At 36.4% G+C, this 20,471-nt stretch overlaps 2 protein-coding genes and 4 non-coding genes across 7 annotated transcripts; 2 read left to right on the top strand and 4 right to left on the bottom strand.

The window, feature by feature from the left end:
* Positions 1-15: 15 nt before the first annotated feature.
* On the top strand, positions 16-214 carry F10F2.13. The gene has a single exon (NR_052268.1). It is a non-coding gene; the product is annotated as an Unclassified non-coding RNA F10F2.13 (non-coding RNA).
* A 1,647-nt stretch (positions 215-1,861) lies between these two features.
* F10F2.14 lies at positions 1,862-1,988 on the bottom strand. The gene has a single exon (NR_052267.1). It is a non-coding gene; the product is annotated as an Unclassified non-coding RNA F10F2.14 (non-coding RNA).
* Positions 1,989-3,773: 1,785 nt separating this feature from the next.
* On the bottom strand, positions 3,774-3,828 carry F10F2.12. Its single transcript, NR_052266.1, has one exon. It is a non-coding gene; the product is annotated as an Unclassified non-coding RNA F10F2.12 (non-coding RNA).
* Positions 3,829-4,143: 315 nt separating this feature from the next.
* Positions 4,144-20,469, top strand: sel-2 (Putative neurobeachin homolog). 2 transcript variants are annotated; one of them, NM_001444168.1, is made up of 33 exons: positions 4,177-4,248; positions 4,328-4,415; positions 4,979-5,186; positions 5,302-5,469; positions 5,681-5,947; positions 6,000-6,085; positions 6,133-6,274; positions 6,410-6,505; positions 6,556-6,905; positions 6,975-7,191; positions 7,240-7,517; positions 7,565-8,659; positions 8,710-8,979; positions 9,029-9,148; positions 9,427-10,133; positions 10,179-10,390; positions 10,437-10,544; positions 10,590-10,704; positions 11,225-11,463; positions 11,511-11,662; positions 11,710-11,880; positions 11,997-12,097; positions 13,326-13,462; positions 17,333-17,450; positions 17,507-17,581; positions 17,628-17,884; positions 17,934-18,074; positions 18,126-18,834; positions 18,883-19,137; positions 19,185-19,324; positions 19,374-19,690; positions 19,738-19,849; positions 19,900-20,394. In NM_001444168.1, the coding sequence occupies exons 1-33, from the start codon at positions 4,194-4,196 to the stop codon at positions 20,083-20,085; spliced, it is 7,692 nt and encodes a 2,563-aa protein (NP_001431022.1). In that variant the 5' UTR covers positions 4,177-4,193; the 3' UTR covers positions 20,086-20,394. The 2 variants fall into 2 exon arrangements, with proteins under 2 accessions (NP_497939.2, NP_001431022.1); NM_065538.6 differs by lacking the exon at positions 5,302-5,469 and having other exon boundaries at positions 4,144-4,248; positions 19,900-20,469.
* F35G12.14 lies at positions 13,020-13,168 on the bottom strand. Its single transcript, NR_052265.1, has one exon. It is a non-coding gene; the product is annotated as an Unclassified non-coding RNA F35G12.14 (non-coding RNA).
* mab-21 (Protein male abnormal 21) lies at positions 13,476-15,791 on the bottom strand. The gene is made up of 5 exons (NM_065539.8): positions 15,676-15,791; positions 15,468-15,632; positions 15,182-15,423; positions 14,657-15,135; positions 13,476-13,735 (listed from the first exon to the last, which is right to left on the bottom strand). The coding sequence occupies exons 1-5, from the start codon at positions 15,706-15,708 to the stop codon at positions 13,560-13,562; spliced, it is 1,095 nt and encodes a 364-aa protein (NP_497940.2). The 5' UTR covers positions 15,709-15,791; the 3' UTR covers positions 13,476-13,559.
* Positions 20,470-20,471: the final 2 nt, after the last annotated feature.

The following is a 20,471-nucleotide window of genomic DNA, read 5'->3' as shown; positions in this document are numbered from 1 at the left end:
GGAAATGTAAATTGAGATGAAAATGGTCAAGCGTGTGTGGAAAAGTGTGTAAGACGAAGAGACGCCAGACGACGACCGGTTTCTTACGCCATTTTGCCTTCTTTTCCGAAGGAGAGATGAACAGGTTTCCGGGTGTCATATAAGTGACCAGAGGCGATTTGTTAGGATAAAGATGACCAATGGCAGAAGAGATTTTGTTGAAAAGGACAGGTGAGATGAAAATTGAAAGGGAAGAAGAGAGAAAAAAGGAGGAGAATGTTATGCAACAATTAGGGGAAAGGAGGATTTTTGAGAGAACATGCTGTGTACATAGTTTGTCAGAAATAAACAGTTGTGACACTTGAAGCTACGATGATTACCGTTCCTTCAAAAGTGACGTACCTTCAGAGCGAATCTAGGCACGCGAATTTTAAAGACACTATCTGGAAGAAGGCATTTCGGAATAGTTTCTAACAGGGATGAAGTAACGCCAGTGGAACTGGCGTTACTTCATCCCTGTTAGAAAATATATACTCTCCAAGTGATGTAAAATGATTTTCAGATGTTTCAAAAGGTTACAGCAGCGGACATCAAAGATTTCTACATTTTGCCGTTTATTTTTTGACATAAACCCAAAAATTATATATTCAGAGTTAGATCAAGTTCTGAAAATCACATTCTCCTTAAGTTCTAAATGCTTTGAACACTCTCAATTTTATTGAAGTATCTTTTTTCCGGAATAGAGTTTCATACAATACAAAATTGCAAAAGAAAATAATCTCGTTTTTAGTTAACTTCAAATGTTTCAAAAACTGAAATTGTCACTTTTTGACAATACTTAAATTGATTAACTTTTATCTAGAATTATACAAGGCGTATATCATAGATTTCTTCGATGTATACTACTGCGGATCATGTAAATATGCATCTTTTTAAAAGTTAAAACTTTCAGAAATCAAAATGAATGGATTTGATCTTTAAAATGGTAAGCATTTTGATGAATCTTAACATTTTAAAACGTGAACCATGAAATCTTGATAAGAGTTGATATATATTCAAGAGATTTTCTCACAATTTTCACTCTTCACATCTTCACTCCTGGGCGGGCTTCTGGGAGGCTGCCACTTTCTTTGGAGAGTTTGGGATTTGATGAACTCCGTGTAGGCATCATCAATGTCAATCAACCCGAAAAGGATCAGAAGGATTAATTGTGAATGACGGTCATTTGGTTGATCATTCCATCCAGAATATGTTGGCAGCACCTTCCAATTAATTTTTTGAAGATGGATTAAAGAAGTATACACGGAAATATGTCGAATTCAGAAAGTTTCCAGCTAGTCAAAATTATCTGCATTAACGCAAAATGTTGAAGTTTGAAAAGAGCTTTCGTATTTGGAAATGTGCCGATTTACGCAGCTCGTGAACTCCTAGGGAAGAGTTGTGTATTTATTTTTGTATGGGATTCATGAGGAAATATTTTTGAGAAATTACCCTAAATTCTATGCATAGAAAATAAATGCTCAATAAGTGTACGATCTGCGTAATTCGACACATGGCCGTGTAAGAGAATTAAATCTTCCATTCCCAAATATGAAAGTATGAATTACCTCATGAACTTAAGATGACTGTTGACTGGCTGGAAACTTTTTTGAAACTGTCGGTGGAAAACTTTAATAATACATTTTGGCTTTACAAATTTTATTTGAAAATCTAGGCTTCGGTTAAGTTATTTGAATTTCATTAAGTTCAACGAAAAACTGCAATTAATTTTTGTTTATAAACTTTTCTGAAAAGATGGCTATTTTCAGATGTTTTAGGTGTCACATGTGTCCTTCGAACCTTTTCTTTTTCTCCGAAATTTAATGATATCTCACTTTGAATCGTCCCTCAAAACATACCAGTTTTTTCTATTCGCTGTTCTCAATTTTCCCTTTTCGGCCTTCGAAACGAACGTTTTTTAACTAATTGCCTTGGGAAATAAATTGCCAGAATCTCTGCCAATTTTTAGTTCATTTTAGCCTTCTGACAATTTCTGGCATCAATTTTTGTTTCATTTTTGAGATGAAAGAAATAAAATATTTTTGAAGAGAAAAAGCAGTAAAAACGTCACAAATTTTGCGTTCATTCGAGTGAAAAGGCGTCTTCCGGAGTCTAAAATCAAAAAGCACAGCGGAAATTTTGAAATTGAAAACCAAGTGAATACTCTTGTTCTTATTTGTCTTTGTATGTTTTTTGGTGTTGCTTTTTTTCATAGCTTGATTTATTTCGAATTGAGACTCGGATTTTTTGATGATTTTCAAGTGCCATGAGGCTTACTCAAGTCCAAGTTAACAGGTAAAAAATTGCGATTCATTTAAAAATTGTCACGATAGTTGGCAGAAGTTTTGTGTACACACTAACAAAGGAAAGAAAACGGCGAAATCCGATTATGATCTGTGAATCGGAGAGTTTTGAAGAGAGAATTCAAGTGCGGTGGCACTTTTTTGCACGCCTAGCAGCTAGTATTAGATTGAGTTTCCTACACTTTTTTTTTTTTAAATCTAGAGATCACCTGTGAGGAAGTTATATGAAGATCTTTGACTTGATTTTTCTATTTGTCGAGCATTTTTATTTTTGAAAGAAAGGGGATTACTAATCTGGTTGGATTTTATAACTTCCTCTTCACAAAAATGATTTATCAAATATTTAAAACGTTTTCCTTCGCGAAATTCAATAGAATTTGTTTGAAAATTTTCTAAATTAACGAGCTGGCCGAGAAGTTTATAGTGTTGGTTTCTAGTCCCCAGTCCGTGTAGTCCTCGTGGACAAACAATATTTGTGTTTTTTTCGTCAATTTTTGTAGCATTTTTTCAGTTTTTTCATCAGAATCAACATCAATTTTTGTTTTTTTTATATTTTAAATTTTTCGTTAATCCATTCCGACGTTTGAAATAAGTTTTCAAGCATAGATTGAATAGAAGATGTTGGCTGGTACTAGTACTTTTAATAGGTAGTCGTTCTAAATGACGAACAGCTTCCTCTATAGTGAATTCCTTTTCCGGATGCTAGTACACATCCTGAGAGCTCAACTTTTTCTCAGTATTCATGTTTTCGAAGATGCCTGCTCTACGTGCGCACAATAATCTAATTTTTTTCGTTGTAGATCTAAAAATTTATCTTCAAATTTTCACTCCCATTCAGCAGTTATCTGAAAAGCAACTTGTGATTAAAAATGCACAGCGTTTTTTTTGAGTATATAGTGTGCCGACAAAAAAAACAAGACGATTCAGTAGCGGAATAATGACTTTTTACGGGTCGCCCTTCTTGGACAATGTGTAGATGACGGGACTTCTGCTCTACCGATCAATCTAAACATATTTATTTCAGCTGCGTTAAGTGGAGGCTGATTTTTAAAAACATTTATTATATGAAAAGACGTTTCCTAAATTGCGATTGAATTTTTTCTCGTTTCTTAGTTTAAAAATTCCAGAATAAATGAATTCTCAAAAAGAAAAGTGTAGCTACGTCTTCCTGCAAATTCCAATTTCGCTCGGCTGCGCTTTTTGATTTCTAAAGCAATTTTGTTGCATTAAGACCAAAACTTTTTCTCTCCCGTTTCCTCCTTCTACCACTTGCGATTGAATGTGAAAAAAGGACAAAAGGTCCTCTTCTTCGTCTTCTCGTCGGCTTTCTCTATGTCTCTCTTACATTTGCATACCCTATGTATCCCTTTTTCACCTTGATTAACCGAAGGCTCCGTTCTCTTTTGGTCTTCTTGTCCCGCGCACTCCCTCGTATCTATCTCACACATTCTGCGTCTCTTTTTGTTTGCGTTCGTCTCGTTCCACTTCATAACCATATATAGTTAGTAGTTATTGACGAGAACAAAAATGATGATGATGATAGGAAAAATATGCGAATTTTTATTTTTATCACAATAATTTGTTTTTTCCTGACGGTTTCCACTGGTTTGCCTCTTTCTGATTGCTTTTTGATTCACATTTCTCATCATCTGAAACAATTTGTAATATTTTTGACAGTGTGTCTCTTGAGCTTCATAAAAACATTTATTGCTAAACTCAGAGATAAAGCTGCCAAAAATATTTGCAAAACGTTTCCCTCTGTGTACGCAAACACGCTCACGTCAAAGTGCGACTTTTCCGTACTTTTACCCAAGTGTTCTTTGTATTTAGAGAATTTCCATCTGAAAATTGTTTTTTTCAGAGATTATTTGAATGGAGATCTCTGAAACTTCGCACAATGAATCGGGTCCTCCTGTTCAAGAAAATGGTGAGTTTTTATCGATTTTTACACAACTTTTTAAAAGTTTTTTCGTATTTGGTAAAAACCAATATTTGTTTTTGTGCAGGAATTGTCGAGATTCCGGTGGAAGAAGGAGAAGAAGTGAATGACGAAGAGTCAAATATGGAAACTGTCGATTTAGGATTGGATGATTCGTGAGTTTTTTCTTTTAAAATTAGTCATTTTGTAAGAAATTCTGACAAGGTTTTCCTGCTATTTGCAGGATTTTTAGCCTATTTTGAAAGCAAGTAAAAAGTTAATACATATTTTGAAATTAAATAGAAAAATTAAGAAAATTCAATTTTGTCGAGACCTCCCAGCGAAAAATAATTCAATTTCTGTGAAACTGTAACACGTGGCGTTGCATAGTTTCGCAACGAGTTTAATATTTTATTTTTTTTTCGAGATTGGGCTAAAAAATGTGAATTCATGGCTCAAAATTTGAGAGAAAATGAAAAAATGCAAACGAAAATCGAGATTTGTCTGAGAAAAACTAAGATTTTGAGACGAAATCTTTTTTTTGTTTGCAAGTCAAAGTTTATGCCAAAAAACCTCATGTAAAAATTTAGATGGAAATTTCAATTTTTATTCAAATTTCGAAGTAAGTTCGTAGATTTATATGAAATTTGGATTCAAAAATTGTTTTGAACAAATTTATAGCTGCCAAGCATTTTTGTTTCAATATATATTACTAACACGTTAATTTTTGATTTTTCAGAGCGGCCGATGCGTCAAGTCCGAGTGTTTTCAAAAATATTGACGATGAAGCTCCTGGAGATCCTTCTGACGCTGCGAAAAAGGAAGAGGATTCGGAAGAAATTGTTGTTCCATCAGTTTTAGCTCCAACGCCATCTCAAGAAGTTTCACCGCCGAATGCGATAGAATCACTTCCGCCGTTACCAGAAGGAAAAGAATTGGAATTAGAGGTGAGATTTTATATAGAAATATTCAAGGAAATTGATTTAAAAAATTCCCCCTTTTTTTGAAAATGTGCCCATTTATTTGTTGTACACCTTTATTCTTATTCTCAAAATCTCACAGCCGGAAGAGCTGACACCGGCTCAATTTTTCATCGAATACGATTTGACTCAACCATCAACACCTGGAACACAAAGCCGTCGTGACAGTTATAGTGCGACTGGAAACATTTCGAGACGTGGAAGTTTGGCGTCCTTCTCCAAATCATTCAACATTTCTATTCCATTCAGTGTTGGTGGTGACTGAGAATGAATGAGCATGTCGTTATTGAATGAATAGGTGCTACTGAGAACTAACTATAATGCTTTCAATTTTATTTTGCCTTCAGAGCTTTTTATGTTCACTTTTTTTAAAGCAACAAGAAAGAAAACGAATGCCTGCTATATAAAAACTGCTGGCTTCCAATACATTTGTAAAAAATCATTTAATTATTGAATTTCAGGATGATGTGACTTCTTCTCTTCCGCGACTTCTCTCCAAGACCACTTTAATTCATTCAAATGAAGAAGGCGCAGATGAGACGATCCAACGACTTGTAACTGTGCTTCATTCGAATTCTCCCAACACAGATCGTACTCAAGTTGTGGATAATCTCTTCAATTTGCTCGTTGGCGGACATTTTGATCAGGAATCGAAATTTGTGATTGAAGATGCCGCGAATGTTGATCATATGTTAACACTATTGTCGCATTGTGATTATGATTTGCAGGTTTGTCAGAAAATACATTAATAGAGATTTTTGTTAATTTTCAATTTTTCAGAATGAAATATGGAGTCTATTTTTGGCAGTTATGAAAAAAAGCAATCGAAATTTGGAAGCGTGCACGCGTGTGGGATTAATATCAAAGTGAGATTTTTTATTTAACTTATTTTGAGAACACAGTTATTTTTTAGAGTTCTCGATATACTACCAGAAGCACCACCACTTCTTGCCGATCTACTCGTTCAAATTATTGCTGCACTAGTCGCTTATTCGATTAACGTGAAGCAGACTAAACATCTCCTTCGGGCTCTGAAATCTACAAAAGAACAATGGGTTTGTTTTGAAATTATAGAAAAATCCATTCATTTATGAATTGAAACTGATAGCTGACAGAGAGCTAGACAACCTAAATGTAGAATTCGTCAATTTCAAGTTGTATAATATTCAACTAATTTATTGTTTTTTCAGCCTCCAAACTCGTTGAAGTTGCTTCATGTGCTAAAGGAGATGCCACAGCATGATAGTGCAGACGTCTTTTTCTCATTCCCAGGAAAAGATCAATCTGTATGTAAATTTTCTGAATAATTTATCATGCAAACCTTTTGCAATTTCAGGGAATTATTTTACCACCAATCAAAACGATGCCATATCAGCAAGGATGGACATTTGCCACGTGGCTTCGAATGGAGCCGCTCAACAGTGTCACTTTTGAAAAAGAACAACCGGTGTTGTATAGTTTTCGAACGTCGAAAGGAGTTGGATATTCATGTCATTTCACTGGAAACTGTTTGGTTGTGAATGTAGAGAAAACGAAAGGAAAAGAGCAATCACGATGTGTTCGAGCAGAATTGGGAGCCAGAAAATGGCATCACATTGCAATTGCACATTGCTATTCCCGTTGGGGTCGAAGTGATATTAAATGTTTCATTGATGGACAACTTGCCGAGACAATTGAACTCTCCTGGTTAGTTTTTGTTTAAAATTGAAAAATCGACATTTTTTTAATTACTGCAACTAATAAAAATAATTTCAGGGTAGTAACATCTGCAACCAACTGGGATCGTTGTTCGATTGGTGTTTCTGCTGATGGAACGGCAAACAGTGCATTCTGTGGTCAAATGGGTGCTATGTACCTTTTTGCAGAAGCACTTACACTTCAACAAGCCAATTCTCTATTCTGTCTTGGTCCTGTTTATCAATCAACGTTCAAGCACGATTCAGAGACCAGTTTGCCGGAAGGATACAAAAAGGTAAAAATTCGATAAATTCTTGAATTTTTGAAAATCTAATTTCTACAGCATCTGTTTGATGGCCACCTTCACTCATCCTTGGTATTCGCTTATTGCCCCAAGAACTGCCATGGACAACTGTGCCTCTACACTCCTCCAAAAACTGCAGCGAGCACGTATTTTGTGCAAATTCCACATGCTGTTATGAAAGAGGGAGTTGAAGTTATCACAACCCATTCGATCCACAAATCTCTTCAATCTGTTGGAGGAATTCAGATTTTACTTCCACTTTTTGCCCAGATTGATTTGCCATCTTCAAATGATAATTCGATTGATGGAGAAGTTTGGTAAGATTATTTATTTTTAAATTTTGTTTAATAAAACAATTTTCCAGTCAAACCCTCCTCTCTCTGATTGCACTTTTGCTCTCAAGTTCACAAAGTTCTCAGCAGCAGCTTTTCCATAGCAAAGGATTCTTGATTATATCATCTTGCCTTCAGAAAGCTTCACCATCACATTTATCAATGAAAGTTCTTGAACAACTCATCCATATTGCGAAGTTCTTGCTCCGTTGCCCAGCTGGTGGTCCACTTCTCAAGCATCTTTTCGATTATATTTTATTCAATCCGAAATTGTGGATCAGAGCACGTCCAGAGGTTCAAGTACATCTCTATCAATATTTGGCCACTGATTTCCTGGCGAATAACAACTTCTCACAGATGCTCAGACGGGTTCCAACGGTCATTGAAATGTGTCATACGTTGAAACATTTTTACTGGTTGGCACTTCCACAGACGGTTTCTGATTATACAATTGAAGAAAGACCGGAGAACTTTGCAACGGCTGATATCGTTGCTATTAGAAGTTCTATTCTTACTTTTATTAATCGAATTATCATTGCATCAGCTGGGCCTGAAGAGGAAGAGAGAGTACGTGATCAAGAAGTACATACATTGTTGAATTTACTGGCTACTGTAAGAGAAGATGACAATTTGTATGATGTCCTGGCTCTTGTGACAAGATTGCTTGCTGAGCATCCAGCCATTATGATACCTGCAATTGATAAGAATAAGGCACTTGGAATTATTTTTAATCTTCTTGCTGCTCCAAATGAATTGATTCGAATTCCGGCTCTCAAAATACTTGGATTTTTCCTCTCACGGTCAACATTGAAGAGGAAGACGGAGTCAATGGGAAATCAAAATCTTTTCTCGTTAATCGGAGAACGTCTGCTGTCTCACAAGAAAGTTCTCTCACTACCAACTTATAACGTTCTCCTGGAGATTCTCGTCGAACAAATGACACCAACTTTCACCTACGCGTGCCATCAACCAGCTCAACCAGAATGGAAGTTTGAAAATCCTCATCTTTTGAAAGTCATTGCTCATGTGATAAGTCAATGTGAAGAATCGGAAAATATTGTTCAGATTAAAAAGTGTTTCCTCATTGATATAATCAATTTATGTAGAGAAAGCAAAGAGAATCGGAGGTTTGTGATTTTATTTTTAAAATATTTTAATTTAAAAACCTTAATTTCAGAACTATCCTCCAAATGTCAGTTTGGCAAGATTGGCTTATAGGCTTAGCCTACGTGTTCCACACTACAGAATCTCAAAACGAAGTCAGCGAACTTGTTTGGGAAGCATTCTCAATTCTTCTACACCACGCACTTCGTAATGAGTACGGTGGATGGAGAGTTTGGGTGGATACACTTGCAATTGCTCACTCGAAAGTCAGTTTTGAGAAGTTTAAGAGGAAGTTGGCTGAAGCGAAAATCAAGGCAGAACGAAGTGAAAGTGGTGGAGAAGAGTAAGGACTTTGAGCAAGGTTTTGTCCTAGATAATTATTAATTTTTCAGAGCAAAAATGGAGCCAACGCCGATATATCGTGCTCCAGAATTTGCATGGTCAGATGTTCATGTTCGTCTTCTGGCTGATCTTTTATCTGGAATTGAACGAGTGGTTGATGAGTGGAAAGTGTATGTTTTTAATCAAATATTCGAACAAAAAACAAAGTTCATTGGTTTTTAAAATAAATTAAATTCGCCATATGTTCATCGAGAAACTATTAAAATCTATGAAAATTCCTCAGCAACGAAAGTTTGAAACTACAGTAATATTTAAACTTTTTACCAATGTATTAACAAAAATTGTCGTGTCGAAACCGGGAACCTTTTTTTTGAGGATTTCAAAAGTTTTTAAAAATACTTTTCAAAGTTCAAAAAGTTTTCAAAAGACAACATTTTCAATTTTTCAGGGCCGAATGTGGAATATCTGATCAATGTAATGCATCTGAAAATCAAGTATTCGTTGGAAACGTTGTTCACGTGGTCTCCCAGTTATCTGATAGTCTTATCATGGCTTGCGGAGGACTATTACCACTTTTGGCCAGTGCGACAGCTCCGAACAACGATATGGAAATTGTGGATCCTTGTCAACAGCAACTTCCGATTTCTGTGTCTGCTGGATTCCTGATGCGTTTCGCACGTCTCGTCGATACATTCGTTCTTGCTTCAGGAGTATCATTTTCTGAATTGGAACAAGAAAAGAATATGCCAGCTGGGGGTGTTCTTCGTCAATCACTTCGAATTTCTGCAACCGTAACTGTTCGTCATATCCTGGCTTCAAGAATTCAACAGCCAGATACTCCGAGATACGAAACCAACTCAACAAAGAAAAATCAATGCATTATGGAATTTGTGAGAGAAGCACTTGAAAAGAGATCTCCGGATGGTCTGGAAAATGTAGAACGACTGGTGCAGGATTCAGATATTACAAGAATTAAAGGAGTCGTCTATCGAGATATGGTTGAAGAGAATCGACAAGCTCAATTCCTTGCGCTCTCTGTTATTTATTTGGTATCTGTTTTAATGGTATCAAGATACAGAGACATTCTGGAGCCACCTTCATCTCCATCACCATTCTTTGATTCGACAACTCAGAAACAGGAAAATTCGGAGAATGGTAGGATTTTGCATAACGATTCTTCAATTAATTATTTATTTGCAGTTAATTCTGAGACATCGCCTGAAAATGGTTCGAATGGTAAATTGGCGAATGGTGGAGATAACTTAAGTATTAAAAATGGAATTGAATCCAATGGAAATGATGGTGAAGAAGAAGAGAATGGAGAAGAAGGACAAGGTGATGATGGTGGTAGGATAGCAGCGATTAAAGTTGCAAATGCTGATATGAAAAGAGGCGATGGAAATGAATATGATGTTAGTTTAAATATCAAAGATTTACTATAAATCAATTATTTTTCAGGAAGAAGAACTTTCAAAAATGCATCAATCGAATGGAAGAAGACCATCTACCATGATGCCAGTTCAACAGACTGCTGAACGACGAGCCTATTTGACAACTAAGCTTCAGGTATTGAACCTATTTATTAACAAATTTCAATTTTAAAAATTTAAGACTGCTCTTGAAACGTGTGCTCCTTTATTACGAGAGATGATGTCAGATTTCCGTGGATATCTTCAGAAGACACTTTTGGGAACACATGGTCAAGAGATTATGAATGATACAAAAGGTACAGATCAGGTTGAATACAAAAAAAAACGTATTTTTGGAAACAAAACAAAATTCGAAAACGAAAAAGAAGCATTTTCGAAAAAAAAATCGAAAAACTTTGGAAATTTGAAAACAATTTAATTTTCGTTTTGCCATGTTTCTGGCAAAAAAGAAAGAATTAAATTTTTCGCCAAAAACAGAACAAGTTGAATCCGAAATAAAATTGTATTTTTGGAAAAAAAAAAATTCGAAAAAGAAAATGAAGCTTTTTCGAAAAAAAAAAATCGAAAAACGATTATAAATTTCAAAATAAAACAAAAATTGAATTTTTAATCGTTTATCGATTTTTTTTTTGTATTTTTTTCTGAAAAAAAAAATTTAAATTTTTTGAATTTTCAGTAATTCAGTTTTCGCGTTTTTTTCGATAATATTTACTTTCAAAAAAAGCGAGAAATAATACTTCACTAAAAACAAAATATAAATCAAATTTATTCAAAGATAGGTTTTGAAATTGTTGAAAATAAATCCCTAAATTTTAGTTTTGGAAACACTTCGTAATCGAAATGCTTCCGTCATCGAACTTGTGATGCTTCTGTGCTCACAGGAATGGCAGACTTCGCTTCAAAAACACGCTGGCCTCGCATTTATTGAGCTTGTGAACGAAGGTCGATTAATGGCTCATGCAACACGAGATCATGTTCTACGAGTTGCCAATGAGGCTGATTTTATTTTGAATCGATTAAGAGCTGAGGATGTGAGCAAACATGCACAGTTTGAGGTTTGAAACAACTTTTTAATATTGAACTAAATTTTTGAATTTTCCAGGCGGAATCTCGAGAACAACTTGCTGCTCGTCATGAGGAATACGGTAGATGTGATCTATTAATTGCGTCTGGACGACTTCGTGATTCTATCAATGCTACACGTCTTTTAGAGAAAATGTCGGCTATATTGAGTGATCAGGATGATTCGAAATCGTCAGATTTTACCTTTTTATTCAGAAAAATTAAATTATTTTTTTCAGTGGAACTCAATTCTGGAAGCTTGACGTTTGGGAGGATGATAGTCGACGTCGTAAACGATTTGTGCCAAATGCATACGGTAGTCGACACGAAGAAGCCAATCTTCCCGAAGGAGAAAAGAATGAGGAACCAGAGATTTCAGAGCAAGAAAAGATTCGGAAAGTTCTTAAGGGGTTAGTTTTTGAAGTTTTTGAAATTTTTCAACTTTTATGTGCCTTTCGATACTTCTCTGAAATTCGAAAAAAAAATTTGCCTAAAAGCCTAAAAGAATATCTGAATTGTTTTTCAGCTTGTTCTCAAAACGCCAAAATTCAAGTGGAAGCCACGAATTGGTCGATGAATCGGATATTGATAAGTGGGCTCAAGAAGTGGATCCAACACCATCAAGTCGTGAGTTTCCAGTCCCCTAAAATGATTCAATCACACAAAAAAACCATTAAAAAGTTTGACAGAATGTGAGAAACAGTCGTAAATTTGCGCGACGAGGTCCATTTGAAAACCATTAAGTGACATTTTATTTTTGGAACTACTGTTCACTGAATTTAATTACCGTAAGATTGTTATCTTTCGATATGAAAAGTTACTAACTAACTTGTCGAAAAGAGGAATTTGTTAGAAACATAAAAGAGATAGAATTGCAAAGGATTTGGGTAGAAACTTAAATTTGAAACTTAATAAATATAAATTCGAATTCATTTTCCATTCAAAAGTCTGTTTTCGTGTCTGTCATCAAAAATCAGTGTCTCTCGCTAAATGGCTCATCCGAATCGCCGATTTGCCTGCCTGATCTGTCCATTAATCGTCCAATTCCCAATTATTAGCCAATTAGAAGTCGAAAATGAGAGAATGAGAGACTCTGTTTCGCGGAAAAATGTGACAGATGTTATTTTGGAGATCACGGCCCTTTCGAAGCAAAGATTTTTAGAAAAACAATTTTTGTCAATTACAGTACTCTTTAAAGGTGCAAACATTTTTGTATGTAATAACAATTTGTCGTTTCGAGACGGGTTACCCTATTTTTGCAAAAACACGTTTGAGAAATATAGACTTTCAAAGTGAAGTAGTGAAATACAATACTAATAGCTGTAGTATTCCATAGTTTAAGCACTAAATTCTCCACTGGAACTATATTTTCAACGCTTTTTCCATTCTTCTTGTGGTGTCAGTTGTTTCGGTAATTCATCAATCGGCAAGCCTTCCTCAATCTCTTTTTGTTTCGCGAATGGGTTCGCGTTTTCACCCCTTCTCGTTTTGTCACAAACATTCCTGCTCATTTTTTGGTGACTGGCTCGGTTGCTACTGCTGAACGAACGAATCTCTTAAGACCCTTTAGGATTTCTTTTCACTTTTTTTGCAAAAAAAATGAAGAAGAAGGTACCTGAGAAATGGAAAAGCATGCCCACGGAGCCCCCTAATTGCTCATGCCATTTGTCAAAACGACGATGATCTATGAAGACAAGGGCCGTGCGGAGAGTCTGTTTGAATGAAGAAATGGGATTGATGATGATGATGATTTTGGAGCACCACTTAGATAGAAGTATAGTAAATCTTAGAGATTCTATAGTTACTAAATCAAAACTAGCTCTTTAGCTTTGAGACATTGAAATATTTATTACAGAAAGTGCCTGCTTCTCGACTACTGCAAAGTTGATTGCTCCAGGAGTCGTGGTTCCTGGAACTCTTTCTGTAACTGCCAATGATCTATTCTTTGACGCTAATGAATCGGATCCAAATTACAAGAAACAATGTGCTCAGGTATGTTTTGATTGGGAGAAAATAATTTATTTATAAGTATGAACCTGTATCAGTGAGTTGAGTGAGAAAGAGTTTGAGGGAATTGATAATCAAAAAATTACAAACTTTGCAAAGCATTTGGGTCGATCATTAGTTTGCGAACGAGATGCCAAGCGAGTTGGGCGGAATGTTCAATGGAATGGACTGGTTTTGAACGTAAAAGATCCAAAGATGGAAGGAAATAGTGAGCACAGCGACGACATTGGAGGCAGCTGACTAGTTGTAGAAGAATTCCTGAAATTGAAATTGGAATGAATTGAAATCTAGAAAAATTCAAATCAAATACTGTTTCTTATGTACGATTTTCGGTTCATTGGAATATTACTGTAGTTCTGCCTATATCTTGTGTGTCGTCGGTTTTTATCTAAAATTTCAACTGAAAAAAATATTTAGAGAATTAATTTTACGCGTTTTTATTAGTGGAATATTTTTGATTTTAACTCAAGCCAATCTGAATATAAGCTGTCAAAATAGGGAATTTGAGATACAGTACTTGTGGGAAATTACATTGAAGATCTAGTTTAAACATTATGCTTCTTTTCTAAACTCCGCAAAACCTACAAGTTAATATAATTCGAATTACCTAGTATTCTACAGTTTCCATCTTCATCTATATTCTTAGATTTGGTTTCAAAACCTATTCATTGTTTTCTCTTCTTCTTTTTTTCATTCCAACTGTCAATCGGTTTGTCCCATCACCGTTTCAAAACCTTATTCGAAACGACACATTTGTCTCGGATCTCTTCAGAAGTTCTACACTCTATCTCTCTACCTCATTTTTTTCCGATAGATTTCACGCCAATAGTTGATTAGAAAGTTGAAGAAAAATATATTAATTCAATTTAATAGTTTTCCTGAACAAAATTATTTTCTTGCATCTATATTCCTTTCTATGTGTTGTACTTGTACGTGCACGCATTTTTTCCGAAAGAATGCATTAGGAATGCATGCCATGGCACTAAAATAGAAGGGAAAAGTGATGAGAGAAAGAGAGTATAGAGCACCTAGAAGAAAAAAAATGAAAAAGCTCAAGAAGACGACGACATCGTTCTTCTTGTGACACGCGATGGCGTTTTTTCTTCTATTTTCTTGGCGAATGGTCACACAATTTTTGAACAAATTATGGAGAAAGAAATTTTGAATAAATATACCCACCGACAAGGCGATCTCCGATATTTGGATCTTCCCATTCGTATTCACTACAGTGCTTCTCACATTCGTACAATACCAATGTCTTCAGTATGTAGTTTGTTACTGGTGTTCCCGGAAAGTCCATGTGAGCATCTCGAAGACATTTCAGAATGCTCAATGTCTTCCGCCGACCTCCAGTTAGTAACATGTTCTCTGCACCATGCATCTTCATTGCCCAGGCATCGGCTTCCATACTGCTCGCTTGCTTATTCGGATTATTTTGTTGAGTGATTGCAGTTTCACGACTCGTCAAGTCGAATCCCTCGGCTTTTGTCTGATTCGCCAACGCGGCGTTCGGCCATGGAAGTCCTGCAATTGGCCAATGACTCGCTGATCGAGGCCAGATTCCGTTGCATCGAAATGCACAAGTAATTTGAACGGTGTACTTGTCATCTACTCGAACTCTCACATCAGTGTTATCTTGTAGCAACTTACAGTAATCACTGCAATTAAAATATTTTCAGAATGTAGAAAAGTAAATTTGAATACCTGAATTGTGGAGTTTGTAAAACTTGAGCCACAATATTTTGGAATCGGTGGCGAATCTTGCGAGCTGATAAATATCCAGAAGCAGTAATGAACTCGACCCAAAGGGACATTGATCTTTTCCGACCATCACTTAGTTTGAGAACTGCACATCCTTGAATTGTTCCGTCGTCAACAAAATTGAAGACACCCATCTGGTTGAGGTATAGCACTGCCTCATACTCGGATGGAGAATGTACCACAATCTAAAAATGAAATTTATTACATTGACAGAAGAATCAAAACTTACTCCATCGAATCTTCCAGTTGTAGTTTCACTTAATGTATTAATGAATCGAGGTTCTTGTGCTTCAACTTCTTTCAATATTTCTTGTACCACTTTGGCGATTCTTTGTACTGTTTTTGTGACACGAACTTTACGATGTTGAACTTTTTCGTTGAAATAGTTATTCACCTAAACCAAAATAAAGATTATCGAAAAGATGAAGCATACTCACCTGATAAACAACGTTCTGGTTATGTCCTAGCATGTTGGACAAGCGGAAACCGGGAAAAAATGCACACAAACAGATATGCGTGTGTGTGTTCTTTTTTCGATGATGATGAAGATGATGGGCAGCTACGAAGAAAGAGGAGTCCTCAGGCAAAAAGTGGGCGGAGCCTAGGTGTAGATGGAGATAGTGGAGACGGAGAGAGAAGGAGAGTAGGGATGTACAGAGATTGTTTCAACCTGGGAACCTGGCGCCCACCACAAAGACCCACTGAACACGGAGAGTATATAAAATAGAGAGATAAAGATAACAAGGTGTGTCAATCATTACCCGCTCTGTATCTTTTGGTTCCCCTCTTTCTCATATCACACGCGTCTTATCATCACCTCCTGAAGGCCCACCTTATTACCGGGCTACGACCCTGAAGATGATGATGAGAATATTGATAAATGATAGATGATATTATGATGGCGGTGGTGTCTAGTGAAATCGAGATGGGAGCCAAGAAAAAAGGTACATTTCGATATTTTCTGGAAGGACTAGAAAATTATATTCTGGGCAATCTAAATGTGTGAGAATTTAGGTTATATATCCTTTTAATATTCAATGTATACCGTTGGTTATTATAAATTTTGAATAACCTCATCGACCAATTCTTCTGGTGTCTACCGTGTCTTTGGAGCAGTGCACTTGTCTTCGAGAATTGTTCAACAATTTTTTTTCAAATCGATCTTATACAACAAACCTATAGGGTCCTCCAAATGGGTCCCTAGTGACCTTTTGACAGTGCACATCCTACACGCATCACACTGATTACGTAAGCTGTCAAAGTTTGCATACCGGAAGAGATATAGATTGTTACTATGTGATAAGATTGCACCGTACAGATGAAAAGGAGATTTGCTTCTGTGCAAGAGATGGAGTAGTTTCGACTATTGCAAATGTGTAGAACGATGGGTTCAGAATAGTGAATAAAATTAGAGATAAAGTATGAAGGCTTTTTAAGGCTTTTTTCCAGGTGGTCTTCCTCTTTATTGTGGTCCGACATCTACAGGGTCCCCATGACCAAAGCTGGGTGCGGAACCCAGTAGATGTCGGGCTATGGTGAACAATAACGTTCTGTTTTTATTGTTTCCTACTACCGTACTTCGTAAACTTTCAAGGATTTCTTAATAAAATAGAAAAAAATTTAAAATACTATATCATTGGTGTCGAAAAATAAGTTAATACTTTCTTGGTGGAAAATTTTAATAGAAGGATAACTGCAGAAAATAAAGTTTTTTTTAATTAAGGAGGTGTCAAATATGACACGAAAAATAATTCTAACAGACCAATAGTAATCTCAATTTTCACCCCCATATGTCACCGGATTTCACTGAATCACCCAAATCGTTTATCCTCTATTTCCTCTATCCTTTTTCTCCCGTTTACCATCCATAATCGGTCCATTCATGCTACCAGCCACCTCCCCACATCATAATTATCTGTGTTCGTAAGTGACCGGGCACTCATCCGGGAGCTCAATCATTATTACATTATTGTTATTAATGGGAAGGAAAAGCGAGTGAAATCGGATATTAGGAGCCAGTGGGTCAGGGGAAAGTGATGTTGAAAACCCGAAAAAGGATTACGGTAGCTAGATTGAAATATATTGTATTTTCAGGTTCTTCGATATTGTGAAGCTCTACATGCCAGGTGGAATCTTCAAGAAATTCGAGCAATTTTCCTTCGACGATATCTTCTTCAGAACACTGCGTTGGAATTATTCCTTGCGTCAAGAAGTTTGTTTTCAGCTCAATATATTCAAATTTTCATTAATTTTTTTTTCCATTTTCAGCTGCCATCATGTTTGCTTTTGATTCAGAAGATGCTGTAAAGAAAGTAGTTTATCAATTGCCAAGAGTTGGAGTTGGTAAGTGTCTCTAGAAGCTTTTCATGTGCAATTTACCCACTTTCAGGAGTCAAATATGGACTTCCACAATCTCGAAAAACTTCACTTATGACACCACGCCAACTCTTCAAACATTCGGATATGTGTGCTAAATGGCAAAAACGTGAAATCTCGAATTTTGATTATTTGATGTTCTTGAATACGGTAGCTGGTCGAACCTTCAATGATCTGAGTCAGTATCCAGTGTTTCCGTGGATTCTTACCAACTACACTTCAGACACTCTTGACTTGAGTGTTGCTTCTAATTTTAGAGACTTGTCAAAGGTAGACTTTTTGTATTTATTAGGCTTCAAATATATCCAGAAGTTTTCAGCCAATTGGAGCCCTCAGTGAAGCACGTCGAAAATTCTTTAACGATCGATATACGAGTTGGGATGATGATCAAGTTCCGGCTTTCCACTATGGAACACATTATTCGACTCCAGCATTTACACTCAACTGGTTACTTCGTGTGGTACGTACCTAAATTTACTGAAATGTTTTCAAAAAGCCTTTGAATTTTCAGGAACCTTTCGCCTCGATGTTTATCAATCTTCACGATGGAAAGTTTGATCATCCTGATCGTATCACTCATTCGATCAAGGATAGCTGGGACAGATGTCAGAGAGATTCTCATGATGTGAAAGAGTTGATTCCCGAGTTGTTCTACCTCCCTGAAATGTTCCGAAATTCTTCCAAATTCAACTTGGGTCGACGTGCTGACGGAACCCCAGTTGATGATGTTGTGCTCCCACCATGGGCGGAATCACCAGAACATTTTGTGTTGATGCATAGACAGGCACTTGAATCTGACCTAGTCTCTTGTCAACTTAATCAATGGATTGACCTCATTTTTGGATACAAACAGCGTGGCGCTGAAGCTGTTCGAGCCACAAATGTTTTCTATCATCTGACTTATGAAGGAACTGTTACACCAAAAATGGCAGAAACCCCTGGTCAAGTAGCTGCAATTGAACAACAAATTCTATCATTTGGGCAAACACCATCACAGCTTTTGACTGAAGCTCATCCACCGAGACATTCTATTATGAGTATGGCACCAACTATGTTCAGAAGACACGATGAGGACCTTTGTATGATGATGAAGTATATTTCGAATAGTCCAGTCGTGTATCTCGCTGCAAACACATTCCATCAATTACCACAGCCCACGGTGGTCGGTGTTGCTCAGAACTTGGTATTCTCATTGAACAAGTGGGATAATTCTTATAGTTGTAAGTAATTCATAGTTTCAGTTTATTTTTATTTTTTACAAGTTCCAGATGGAGCCAGTCAACGAAGTGCTCTTTCAATGGATCCATCGAATGCTGAAGGACAAGTTTCACTTCCATTGACTGCTGATGCTCAATTAGCTTCGGCGGCTTCAACAACTCCAGTTGCTCGTCGTCATCTTGGAGATGCATTCGATCAGAGACTCACTGTTCAATGCTCCAATTTTGTCACTACCACTGATAGCAAGTTCATTTTTGCTTGTGGATATCCTGATTATAGTTTCCGAATTGTTGACACGGATTCTGGTATGATTTTTCAAATCAAAAATATTTTTTAAATTAATATTTTTCAGGACGAGTTCGGCAAGCAGTCTATGGTCACGGTGACGTGGTAACTTGTATTGCTCGCAGTGAAACAAGTCTTTTTAGTGATTGCTATGTAGTCACTGGAAGTATGGACTGTACTGTTGTTCTTTGGCATTGGAATGGAACTGTTAGTAAATTTCGAAATATATTTTTTACTAACCTATGAGTATTTTTAGACTGGATTCATTGCTGGTGAATACAATCAACCTGGAGAAGTTCCATCTCCACGTTCTATTCTGACTGGCCACGAGGCTTCGATTTCTGCGTTGTGCGTGTCTGCTGAACATGGACTAGTTGTCAGTGGTTGTGAGGATGGTGTCATTTTGATTCACACGACATCTTCGGATCTTCTTCGTCGTATTCGTGGACATGGAATCGTAACTCAACTATCAATGAGCAGAGAATGCATTTTGCTCTCATTATTCGATTCGAAACGAATGGTTACTTATTCAGCGACGGCTAAGAAGCTTGATGAAGTGTTGGTTGATGATAAGTGGGTTCTAAATTAATTCTGAACAAAGTTACAGTTGAATTTTTCAGAATCGAATGCGTAACTGTCACTCGTGATGGTGAATTTGCGGTAACTGGAGCAGTGAATGGAAGAATAAATATTTGGAGAATGTTCCCACTTACAAAGTTATACACATATCAGGTATCTAGAAAATGGAAGCAATAAGAAAATTAAAAACTTCTAAATTTCAGCCCCTCAATAGCGCCGTTCGGTCTGTCGCAGTTGTTGCTTCCCATCGTTTCATTCTTGGTGGCCTTGATTCTGGAGCCATCGTCGTTTTCAATGCTGATTTTAACCGATGGCACTACGAATACAAACATCGATATATTCAGAATACATCGGCTGCGAAGCCGGTTCAACAGTCTCCTCAAAAATAACTTCTCACGAGTTCAAGATTCACAAATATATATTATTCAAATATTAGCTCTACCCTTTCCCAAATAAAATCATTAAGACGTTGTGATATTTTTATACTGTGGTTGTGATTGCCCCCCGCCCCATTTTCATTGTTTTCTTAAATATAATAATTCCAACAGAAGCTAATTATTACACTTCAGAAATTTATTTATATTATTGACATGTCTATTCTTCTTTTTTTTCTCAAAGTGGTCCTTTGATCTGTTTCTCAAAACTCTGCTCCAAAAATCATCACTTTTTCGTGTTACAAATAAAATAATATACTTTTATTATTTATTGGGTTTTTACGAGTTTTTTATGTTGATTTTAAGTGTAGAATTTTCATAACGCGAATACATTATTTTAA

This window comes from Caenorhabditis elegans, chromosome III (genome assembly GCF_000002985.6).
Source record: "Caenorhabditis elegans chromosome III".
Taxonomy (NCBI): Eukaryota; Metazoa; Nematoda; class Chromadorea; order Rhabditida; family Rhabditidae; genus Caenorhabditis; species Caenorhabditis elegans.
Note: the sequence above shows the minus strand (reverse complement) of the source record. Positions and strands in the feature narration are given on the sequence as shown.

Excerpts from the sequence above, each read along its gene's own strand:
- mab-21 (NM_065539.8), bottom strand. The coding sequence starts at position 15,708 with ATGCTAGGACATAACCAGAACGTTGTTTATCAG. Across the intron at positions 15,633-15,675 it reads ACCAGAACGTTGTTTATCAG|GTGAATAACTATTTCAACGA; the intron begins GTGAGTATGCTT and ends ATTTTGGTTTAG. Across the intron at positions 15,424-15,467 it reads CAACTGGAAGATTCGATGGA|ATTGTGGTACATTCTCCATC; the intron begins GTAAGTTTTGAT and ends TTTCATTTTTAG.
- sel-2 (NM_001444168.1), top strand. The coding sequence starts at position 4,194 with ATGGAGATCTCTGAAACTTCGCACAATGAATCGGGTCCTCCTGTTCAA. Across the intron at positions 6,906-6,974 it reads GAGACAATTGAACTCTCCTG|GGTAGTAACATCTGCAACCA; the intron begins GTTAGTTTTTGT and ends AAATAATTTCAG. Across the intron at positions 17,582-17,627 it reads ATTGCCAAGAGTTGGAGTTG|GAGTCAAATATGGACTTCCA; the intron begins GTAAGTGTCTCT and ends ACCCACTTTCAG.